This window comes from Cavia porcellus, unplaced genomic scaffold (genome assembly GCF_034190915.1).
Source record: "Cavia porcellus strain 051 isolate PalLab524CR breed Dunkin Hartley unplaced genomic scaffold, mCavPor4.1 scaffold_13, whole genome shotgun sequence".
Taxonomy (NCBI): Eukaryota; Metazoa; Chordata; class Mammalia; order Rodentia; family Caviidae; genus Cavia; species Cavia porcellus.
In genome coordinates, this window is record NW_026947496.1 from 35,710,380 (window position 1) to 35,721,936 (window position 11,557).

Consider the following 11,557-nt stretch of genomic DNA (forward strand, 5'->3'; position numbering starts at 1 on the left):
TGCAAGGGAGTCCACAGTGTAAGGCACCAGGGAGAATTCTGGGGAAGGGACTTGCAGGGCAAAGACCCTGCAGCTGGCCTGAGCTCAGTGCTCTGCAGACAGGAATGGGTGGTAAAGAGCAGCAGAAGAGGTGGCCCAGGGGACTGTATGGGCCTCCCTCTCCTGTCACCTTAAAAAAAAAAAACTCAAGCCAGGTGTTCTGGCTTGTGTCTAGATGTGCCCCCAAAGGCTCCTGCAGGCGGGACTTTTTCAGAGATGACTGGATTTATAGTGTATGATGCTGAGGTCAAGCATGTGATTACTGAAATAGTCCTTGGTGTGGATAATGGGAAGGCCAACCTTGCGTGTGTTACCACCCTAAAGGCAGGTAGCCTGGACAAAATATAAGGGAGAAAGAGGGCTTCTGTTGTTGCTTATTGCTGGCTACTTCTTGCGATGAACTGTTTCTCCTCTGTGATTCCTCTCTACTATGCCACCCTGCCTTGAAGCCAGACAACTGTGGACTGAAACCTCTACAAACTGTGAGCTACAAGAAACTTTTCCTCCTATAAATCTGGGTGTCAGGTATTTTGTTTCAACAATGAGAAAAGTAACTAAGACACCAGCCATGGTGGTGCACACCTGTAATCCCAAGTACACATCTTGGGAAGCGGAAGCATGTGGATCCCATGTTTGAAGCTAGCCCAAGCAACTTAGCAAGAGCCTGTCTCAACTAAAATTTGAAGAAAAAAAAAAAAAGAGCTGGAGATATAGCTCAGTGCTGCCTGAGTTCAACACTCAGTATTGCATATATAAACAAGTAGATAAACAAACAGCGTATTAGATAAGATTTGCCCAAGACTTGACAGGAAATGTCTCTCACCATTGATGCCAAAATTATCATCGTCTTTGTCTCACAGAGGAGAAATTTGAGGTCCACAGATGTTATGTGTTCTGAGAAGTTAAGTTTCCAGCTAGTTGGAGCACAGGGATTTGAGGAGCCCCACCCAGTACAGTCTGGAAAGGTGATCTGGGATTGTGGATGTCACTGACTCAGTGCAGGGCTGGTGGATATTAAGCACCAGGTAAAAGAGTCCCTGTGGCCTGGAGGAGTGGGTCTCCCTCCCCTGACAATCTTCCTTATTGTGAGCCAGTACTTAAGCTAGACTTGCAGAAGGCAAATCTTCCCAGGAGTTTGGCCTCCCATAGAAGTAGAAGCCATAAACTAATAGTATATTCCATTCTTGCTTTATATCAGGGAAAATACAGAATCCCTGAAGTAGGTGAGGACCCTAATTACAAATTCTAAGTGAATTTTTATAGAAAATTACATTTTTTTAACAACCCATCCTATTCTTCACCAACCTAGAATCAACACACTTTTTGTATTTTAAGACTAATTATTTACGTGTGTGTGTGTGTGTGTGTGTTAGAGATTGAACCTGGGACCTCTGCCCTGAACTCTATGCCTAGCCCGTTTTTATATTTTATTTTAAGACAGAATCTCAGTCACTAAGTTGCCGAGGCTGGACTGAGCTTGTAGTCCTTCTGTCTCAGCCTCCCAGAATCCTGAGATTACAAGCATAAGCCATCATGCCCAGCTCCAATTCTGCACTATTTTCTGCCCAGTTACTGCTGTACATACCAGCTGTGTTCCTCTTCCTTTACTGTGTTTTCTCTCTTTACCTTGCAAGATTTATTAAGCAACTACAAATCTACCTTGTCTCCCATGGAAAAGCACAGTTCTCATAGCAAATGAATTTTGAACTTCTAGGAAGAATTTGTTGGGAGAGGAAAGGTCAGTTGGTCATCATCACAGTAACTTTCACTTATCCATTGACTAACATGTGCCCAATGCTTGTCATTGGAGTGGCTGCAAATCATCATCCAGTTTTCTCCATTCCTGATGAAGATGTCTTTGATCCAGAGTCCTTCTTGGGAGATGGGAGACCTCTCCCAGTTTTCCCTTCATGTGGAATATTACACGTTAGCTATTTAAAGAATGGCAGGAAAAAAATGTATCTGATAGGGAAAAACCTATTTCTTCTGTTGAAGTCCCTCAAAGAGCTAACTACACTTTATAATTTTAAAAAGGCTCTGAAATCACTCATGTTGGCGGGGTATGAAGGTGAAAATTCAGTAAATACTTAGTCTTTTGAGTTTTTGAAAACACAAAAGGAAAGCATTGGTAGATTTTTCAGCATATTGTTTTTTAACACATGGAATTGACAAAGATTGTATAATAGTACTTTATGCTAACAAAGGTGGTTAACATTCTGACCAGAGTGTAGTTATCTCATTCACCCTCTTTTTCCCCTCCCTTCCTTCCCTCTTTCCTCCCCACTACCCACTGTCCCTCTCTCCCCTTCTTTCTTTCTCCCTCTTTCTCATTTCTTTTGAGTACTGGGGATTGAACCCAGGGCTTTTGCACTAAGCTACATCCTCAGCCCCAGTTTGAGACAGGGTCTTACCTGGACTTGAACTTGTAATCCTCCTGCCTCAGCCTCTGAGAAAGTGCTAGAGTGCTAGGCACCACCACACCTGGTTTCGTTCACCTTTGTTAGCCCTGAGTTCTAGTTGTAAAAGTATTTTTGTTTCTGTAAAGTGATTTTGGGCATATGCATCAGCAGCCTTAGAATGTTCAGACCAGCAGCCCTTTATTAATAAGGGAATGAAGATGTGACAAACATTTGTATGAAAGATCTGAATGGCACCATTACTTATAGTTCTGAAAATTTGTGAAAATTCTAAGCATTTAATAGTTTGTTCAAACTTCATAGTGATACATTTCCAAAGTTTTCTACACTTTGGTTATATTAGCTTTAAAAAATGTTTAAGCTGAACTAAAAAAAAAATGTACTGCAGCAAACTGAGTGGTCCGGTTTGGCTGAAGCATAGGACCTACTTAAGGAGACCACAGGAACAAGACAGTCGTGTGGGGTGGGAGCTGGGAACTGGCAGTGGAGGATGTGGTGAAAGTCTACAAGGACTCAAAAAACCAGAGTGTGAATAAGGGACTCCAGGTATTTGGGGTCCTTCTGGGAGACCTTCTTCAGTACTGTTTGAGTGCATTGAGTTGGTAATGTCACCCAGACATCAGGAGGAGTTTTCAGTAGTTTTTTTTAGAGCCTGGGAGAGTAGGGGGCTCATCACTCAGACCCACTGTGCATCCATTCCCCCTTTAGCATGGGTTAGGCATTTACTGTGTGCCAAGGTGTATTAGCCAGCTTTCCATCACTGGGACATAATACCCAGCACTCATGACTTAGCGGAGGATAGGTTTGATTTAGTTCATTATTTGGGAGATTCAGTCGATGGTGAACTGGCTCCAAGGCAAAAGCATCATGGCAAAAGAGCCTGGTGGAGGAAAGCTGTTTAGTTCATAGTTTCCGGGTAGCATAGCAGGGGCAACAGGGCCAGAAAAGCAGGGACCAGGCACCATATGAGGTACCTAAGGTCACACATCCAGGACTCACCAAATACACTCTGCAGGGCAGATTCCAAAATCAATCAAATTGACACTCTACCCTAACCACCACACAAAGGCTGGACTGTCTTGCAAATGCACAAAGGAAGGACTCTACACACAAGTGACTTATTAAGACTGTGTCTCAAAAATATAAAATGTCTCTTGATGTAGTTCCATGTGAAGGCTCTTGATTCAATCCCCCCAAAAAGCCTAACACTGTAATAAAATGTTCCCATGTTTATATCTTCGGGCTGTAATCCCAGAAGTCACATCAGTCAGTCAAAGTGTATGAGCAAAATTGTAGTAGCTCATTTTGTTGCCTTTTAATTTGTACTTGCCTTAGAATTGCTGTTTCTCGAGATCACCAAAATGACTCTCTTGATCCAGATTCTTCACTTTCGTACATTGGAAGGCCACGATCAATGTGATACCATATACATCAACGCTATCACCACTTCCCCAGAGTCTCCAAACAAGAGTCTGTAAAGAATTCCTTGGGCTGGGTGTGGTGGCACACAGGCCTGCAATCTTAGCACTTGGGTGGTTGAGGCAGGAAGATCGCTGAGAGTTCAAGATCAGCCTGAGTTACAAAGTAAATTCAAGGCCAGTTGAGCTGCATAGTGAGACCCTATCCCCAAAAAAGACAAAAAAAAAAAAAAAAAAAAAAGCCGTTGGCTATTTCGGAGGACTCTGAGACCATCCTGCAGATGAGTTTGCCATGTTCTGCAGACAGCACAGCACTTTATTATAAATGACTTGCCAGCAGCGTCTTACCCACTCATTCCATCCTCCCACTCCCTACCTCCTGGTAACAAATGAGGCTGAGGACCCTGAAGGAAGAAGGCGTCTCCCTGTGGGGGCCGGGGACAGCTCAGAGCCTGCTGTGGTCCTCTGCCTGTTTGCACCCCGCCTCGCTGCGCACCCGAGGCTGTTGGCTGCACTTCAGAGGGAGCCCCACAGGTGAAGAAAACAGAGATAAAGGCCTAGGGAAGATAAGGTGGCCATAAATTTTAAAAGTAAATGTTCTGGCACTATCAATTATCACTTGTTTTCAAATATGCATATGGAGTGGATATTCCAGTTCTTTTTTTTTTTTTCAAGAACTTTTAAAGAATTGTGCAATCCATTGTACCCTAGCATGCTGTGTTTAAAAACTGTCATAAGCACAGGTTGAGTGCACACAAGCTGGGGCTGGCTTTTCTCCAAGCTGGGCCCACTGGACTGTGATGTCCCTAGAGAGAACCCTGTTCTCCAGAGGCCTCATTTTAGTCAGCAGTCCCGTGACACATATAGAAAGATCTAGAGTGCCTGGAACAGAAATACAAAATTTTTACTAATTCTTCTGGCTCTTAAATTATTATCGCATAAGTACTGAGCTGTGACTATTCTGCCCTCTTCCCCTCTAAGGAAAGCTGGTGTATTGATAATTCAGCGGCATAAGAAGGACCTAAGAAATGGACCTGTAGGTATGACCTCAGCTGACCTGTGGACTCTGTTCTCCCTGCAGGTGTCAGCAAGGACCACCCCTGCAAAGAAGACTGTGCTTGTTCCTCCTGCTCCCTGCGGGCCCCCACCATAAGTGACTTGCTCAATGACCAGGACTTATTAGATGTGATCAGGATAAAGCTAGATCCATGCCACCCAACAGTGAAAAACTGGAGGAATTTTGCAAGCAAGTGGGGCATGCCGTATGATGAACTGTGCTTCCTGGAGCAGAGGCCTCAGAGCCCCACCCTGGAGTTTCTGCTTCGCAACAGCCAGAGGCCGGTGGGCCAGCTGATGGAGCTGTGCCACCTCTATCACCGTGCTGACGTGGAGAAGGTGCTGCGCAGGTGGGTGGAGGAGGAGTGGCCCAGGCGGGGCCGAGCTGACCACTCCGACCACCACTCGCACTTCTAGAGTCCCTGTCCTCCTGGGGTGGGTCTCTTGCACACTGGAGCAACCACGGCCAAAGAGGAATGTGAACTTGTTTTTTTTTAAGAATTTGGGATGAGGACGTGGAATGATGGATGGTGTTTTCCCCAAGGCTGGAGGTTTTGTGGAGGGGGAGTTTCTGGTTTGGTGGCAGATGATTCGTTTTTTTGTTTTGTTTTGTTTTTGTTTTTGCACATCTCGTTTAACTTAATATTTGAATGTGGAATTGGGGAAGACTATTTTAGAGACTTACATAAGGACCAATGGCTGTAATCAGGGTAGATTCATGCCATAATGAAATAAAATGGTCCTCTCAACTACTGCTGAAGATTTCAGACCCAAGACTGTTGATAGCTCTAGACATAGGTACATCATCACATGCAAGTACCTTGATGACCAGTGACATGCACAGCCTAGCAGAAGACAGCAATGAGAAGTCACCCTGTTTTATCTCTTGGTTGTCATTCTGTTGTAAAGTGCTGAGTTGATTAACAGGGTGCTAGTACTATGTGGACTTATGCAATAGACCACATGTGCCATCTTCTGTATTCAAAATTGTATACCCTGTACACCATCCGCAATGTCAATTGTTTCAGTATTTTTCAAAGAAATACAAAAATTGATAGTTACAGGGAGGGTACAGTAAAGAATCAGGGTTTTATAAGTAACATGGGAATGGTATTTGACACAGACTACTACTCAGAATGCCCTTTTGTTATCCAGGATTTTTAAAAAGTTAACTTAATATGTACTTTTTCTTCTTTTATAAAAGGTGGAACACTTTATCCCTGAGATGAAACTCAGTGAATTAATAAATAAGAATCAGCTGGTCCATTGTGGCACTGCACCTACCTCTAGCACCTAATGTCTCAGATAAAAATAAAACTTACTGACACTAAGGAGAGGGACACATGCAGGGGAACATTCCTGCTGATGAGTTAAACTCCAAATCTTAAAGGATTTTACACCAATTGAAAAGTTTGTGTTAAAGAATACTCCATGTTTCTTACTTGATCATTTTGAAAACAGGCAGTAATGGGGATGGAAGGGTTTGTAACTGAAGAAGTCAGATTTTCTAGGTTCTTTGGGGGCAAAAAGAGAGACCATAGCAGAGCTTGGTTTGGCTGACAGTTCCACAAAGGTGCTATTTGGTTGTGGCCATGGGCTTACAAAGTGAAGACCCTCTATGCAATGTGTGGGGGCTTCTGTATTAGTCTCCAGTTAAACCAAAAAGATGAATATACTACTAGGTACAACAGGACGATTAAGATTAACTCAAAAGAAAATTGTTTGCTAAACCACCATGTTTTTTCTGCTAATAAGTATGGTGGTTTTCATTAGGTTACTAATCCATATCAGCATCCCTGCCAAATGGAAATTCAAAAGAGCAACCTTTGCTGCAGAAACTCATTATTTCCCAGCTAGTGGAAATTACACCTGGTCAGATTTATCAGGTAAATACCACACATTTTGCCAAATATATTTAACGTAACAGCCAGTAATAAAATGTGATTTAAAAAAATAGATTATGGGCTGGGGATTTAACTCAGATGCATAAGCATCTGTCTGGCAAGTGCGAAGTGGTGAGTTTGATCCCCGATATAAAAAAAAAAAAAAGATTCTCCAGTAAGTTAGTGTTTAGGGAGACATTTGTTAAATATGTACCTAACAGAATCACCCAGGATCCAGGTTCTGTATAGAACTTGATGAGGGACACTCTAGTTGCCCACAAACTTGATGTATTACATTCATTCTCTTCTCTCTCTCTCTCCTCTCTCTGTCTCTGTCTCTCTGTCTCTCTCTCTCTTAGGCAGGGTTTCACGATGCAGTTCCAGCTGGCCTCAATTCACAGCCATCCTCCTGCCTCAGCCTCCAGAGTGCTGGGATTATAGTCATGCGCCACCATGGCCAGCTATCTTACATTCTCATTAAGCTACCTGTGACTGTTCTCATTTCTTAGCTTGTAAGATTTACTTTGGGAAAATGTGAAGGCATTTTGTGCATTCAATTTGGACATTTGAGGGAAATGGAATTTAAAACAGAACTAGCTTGTATAGCAAGGCTCTAGCCCTCGAATTCCTATGGGCATCCTTCTTTGTATTCTGCCACCCTGGAGATACAAGGGGAAGCCCAGACTGACAGATGTCTTCCCTGTGGCTGTCTAACATGCCAGGCATCTCCCGAAAGACCTTTCCTCCTGTCACCCCAGCCCAGCCCTAGCCAACTCAGTCTTCGGCCACCCAGAGACAGAGGTAGGGGACAGGAAGGGAAAATCCCATTCTCTCCCCTTTCTTCAGGTTGCATCTTCCCCTTTTACCTGATCTGGACCTCCTCACCTCCAAATGGACCAGAAAAAGAGTGGCTCTGCCATCATTTCTGCAGGGGAGGCTGAGAACGGTGCCCTCTCTTCCAAAGGACTTCCCCAAATCTGAGACAAAGAGCCTAGGTGCAGTGGACAGAAGGCTCCTGAAGGAAGCAGATTGAAGAGCCCACCCCTTCCTGCCTGTTCCTTGCCAGCCCTGCTCTGCTCAGAGGAACTGCCTCCTTCAGTGGCTTGGGTTGGCTTCTGAAGATGCCGGTTTACAACTCTTTCCCCCATATGAGGTCATAGTCAACATGATCCCAACTAAAATATCCCCAGTATCCAGATTTTAATTTAAATCTGGGAAAAGGGGGCTGGGGATTTAGCTCAGTGGCATAAGCGCTGAGGTTGCCTGGCAAGTGTGAGGTTGTGAGTTCAATCCCCAGGACCAAAAAAAAAAAAAAAAAAAAAAAAAAAAATCTGGGAAAAAATGCAATGAAGATTTCCTCATGGGAACCCAGTGCCTAGATTGGTGATTAGTTTCTAGTTAAATGCAAGTTCTAGATGTCACACATTTCTAAAGTAGAAGGTTTTGAGGGCTAGTCTGGGGAAGTGGGTTCCTATTAGCATAGCTTCAAAATGTGGGTCCTGGTCACACATTTTGGCTTCAAATTTCCAGCCCCAAAACTGACTTTAACTGAAACTCTTATCAAATCTTATCTGCAACACAGCTGCTGTTCATAAGTGTCATCTTGCCTTTTTTGAGATCAAAAATGTCAAGCAAGACTCAGCACTCAGGTGAATCAATAAAAAATAGAGTTGGTGGGGCTGCTTTGTCTTTAAATTCAAGACAACAGGAAAACTGTGACCAGAGCACACCACTTCCTTCTTTCCACCTGCAACATCATCTCCAGAGTCCTGATCAGTAATAATTTCCACCTCTGGGTTTATCACCACTAAGCTGCCAGCATGACTATGAAAGCTTTTAGCGTCTTTGTATAGTCTTTTTTAAAAAAAAATCCCTATGACAACTGCCTACGGAAACTACTGTGGTAGAAAAAATTCTTTTAAAATAGACGAGTTGATACAAATGTGCTGTTTTGATGTGTGCCATTATTACACATATTGACTGGTATTTCCTTTGTTAGGATTTTAAATTAATTAGCATAACATCAGCAGAGAGAAAATTAACCAAATGATTTTCAAAATTAAAGTTTACTCAGGCTCTTAAGTTTGATTAAATGCAAGATGACTTTGACCAGTGTTGTATCCAGAAATATCAAATAGTAATTCTCAGCTGGAATATAAATATAAATCGGCTGTGTAATAACTCCAATTTTTCTTAAAGTTAATTTATAGTAAACAGGTATTGTAATAGCCTAAATACACTGATACTTTACAACCGAAAAAATGAAAAGGAAGTTACTTTATGACGAATTGACTGAACAATTGTTAACAGTTGAGTTCATCGACCCTGAAGAGCTCTGTTCATCATCTGTCCCAGAAATCCCGTGCCAAGTTGGTGCTACTGTGAGCTACCCTGCTTAGAATGAGGTCCTGGTGCTGTTATTTAGAATGATAAAGTTTAAATTGTTAGGATTTACATTATGCGGAGATTTACCATCAATACCAAAAAATAATAAAACTATGAACAAATCATTTATTTTGTGGCACCAAATAGTAATTATTCAGTCATAAATTGTGGCATTATACCAAAGATGCTGCTCCCCACTTAGTACTAAGAAATAATTTCAGTTGTGCTGCCCCCTGCTGGATGACAAAATCTGCACCTCATCCTTGGATGCCTGGAGGCAGCCTTCTGCTGAGCACAGCTGGATGTCAGGAACTTCAGGAGCAGTCTCACTAAGAAAGGAAAAGTGTCATTGCTTTCAGTTTGACAGATACAGGCAGAAAGAGGGCGGCAGAGCTCAGCTGGGGCCCGGAGCCTGGGGGTGCCCAGCACTACGCCCTGTCATTCGTTCAGTGGACCTTTCCTCCACCAGGACTCGGGGTTAGCTGTTCATGGATTCTTTCTCTCAACACCACAGGGAGTGGCCAGGGTGGCACTGGCTATGATGCTAAATGGCCAGGGACTGACCTCCCTTACAGCAAACACTGACTGGAAGCATTAGCCTTACCTCTCCTCTGTGACCTAGACTACCAAAATATGCTTGCAGTGCAAGATTAATAACTAAGGCCTAGCAGATTTCTCTCCTTTTGTCTTTTTAGATGAATAAATATGTTTTGCTTCATTTCGAGGATATCACTGTCTTCATGATATTTTTTTCCAGCTTCTGCCCCCTCAGTTTTATAATTCTTCCCACTTTGGGTTCCTGGCATTGCTGTTTGTGTTAGTTTGTTTTTGAGCCATTCACTCTGTTCTCAAGTCAGATTTCCACCATATGCCAGTGGCCTTCACTCTCTGCTGCTGACAGAACTCTGCTTCCTTTTCATGCTTACCCATGTTGGATTATTCCTCTTCGTTAGTGATACTTGGATCTGATAATGTTAAAACCATTTTCTACCTTTGTGTCTTAGTCACCTTCCTATCACTGGACACAATACCCAACATCTACAGTCTAGCAAGGAAGAGACATTTATTTTGGCTCATGATTTTGGTCTGTGGTCAGCTGTCTTCTAGGAAGCCTCATTGAGAAAGGATGGTAGAGAGGCCTGGGCAAAAGAAACAATGATTGAACAGAAAGTAGGGAGAATGGGGAGTCAGGGAGGGAGATGCACCCCCCCAAAGGCACAGCCACAGTGACCACCCTTTTCCAACCAGAACCGCCTCTCGACAACACATTCAGCTATGAATTTATCGGTGGATAAATCCATGAAGAGCATAGTGCCCCAATTCACCTTCAAACACACATGAGAATTCTGGGAGACATTTTAGATCTAAATCACAACACCTTGTAAGTGAAATGCACATATCCACTCATGCCCAAGCAGTGAGTGAGAAATACTTGCTCTGTTCTTTCTCTGATTTCCTGCCTGGGAGTGAAACTCCCCACCTTCTGACCCCTGGGTACTAGGTTGTAATTGGATAAAGGAGACTCCTACCTCCTTCAGGGATAGAGAGAATCATGACCAAGATGCTGGGTCCAGTGGAACCTCAGAGCTGGGGGATGTGGCACCCTAAGTGCCCACTGTCTAGACTGGAAGCTGAGCTGTCCCCTTTTTTCCTGAGGCTGTGGAGGGGCATGGGTCTGGGAAAGGAGATGACTTTGAGAAATCCGTCCTATAGTCAAGTTGAAGAGATCAAAACAGTTGACGGGCAGCTTGAAATGAAATGATCAGGTGGACCACCCCTTCTGGAAATGGAAGAAGGAAGTGGAATGGGATGGGAGTGGAGGGAGTGGAAGAAGCATTTCTCAGTGCTTCCTGAACTGTGCCACATTCTGCTGTTTTATGTGACAGCCCAGGGACCAATGTTCTCTGGAGCGCATCCTTGGGGAAGCTTCAGGCAGGGTACTTTCCCCAGTGCAGGTGATGCTTCTGAACTCCCGAATCCTGTCAAGCTGGCTTTGTATACCTTTGTGCTGTACCTTTTAAGCTGCCTATGTTTTGGTCTCCTGTATGATTCTGTTTTTATTATCAATAAGGAGATATTTTTAAAAACTATAATAATGGGTGCTACAAAATTAAAGATTGATGTCAACTGCTATTTCTAATTGGTGCCTTTCTGCAACATCGTCGTTGACTCACGTGTTCTGTTGGTCAGTTGTCAACCTGATGGGTGTCTAAAAGGTGTCCTAGATGCTACTGGTGCAGATTCATTATGTAGCTCTATCCTCAAGGAGCCGTGGGCCAGGGAGAGTCATAGACAATGAGACACAGGACTGGGGAGAGTGGGGTGAATGTGGCCTAAGATCTTGCACAACCAACCCAAG

The 11,557-nt window shown here is 43.4% G+C and overlaps 1 protein-coding gene across 4 annotated transcripts in view; it reads left to right on the forward strand.

Moving 5' to 3' along the window:
• Positions 1 to 11,331, forward strand: part of Edaradd (EDAR associated via death domain) — a 52,544-nt gene extending 41,213 nt beyond the window's left edge. For 2 of the 4 annotated variants that reach the window (XM_013156264.3, XM_023566579.2), the window contains exons 6-7: positions 4,956 to 5,280; positions 7,173 to 11,331. In XM_013156264.3, the coding sequence (XP_013011718.1) occupies positions 4,956 to 5,280; positions 7,173 to 7,254 (407 nt within the window). In that variant the 3' untranslated portion in view covers positions 7,255 to 11,331. Of the gene's footprint in view, positions 1 to 4,955 lie in introns of all 4 variants that reach the window. The other 2 variants (XM_003473507.4, XM_013156265.3) reach the window with 1 other exon arrangement.
• Positions 11,332 to 11,557: the final 226 nt, after the last annotated feature.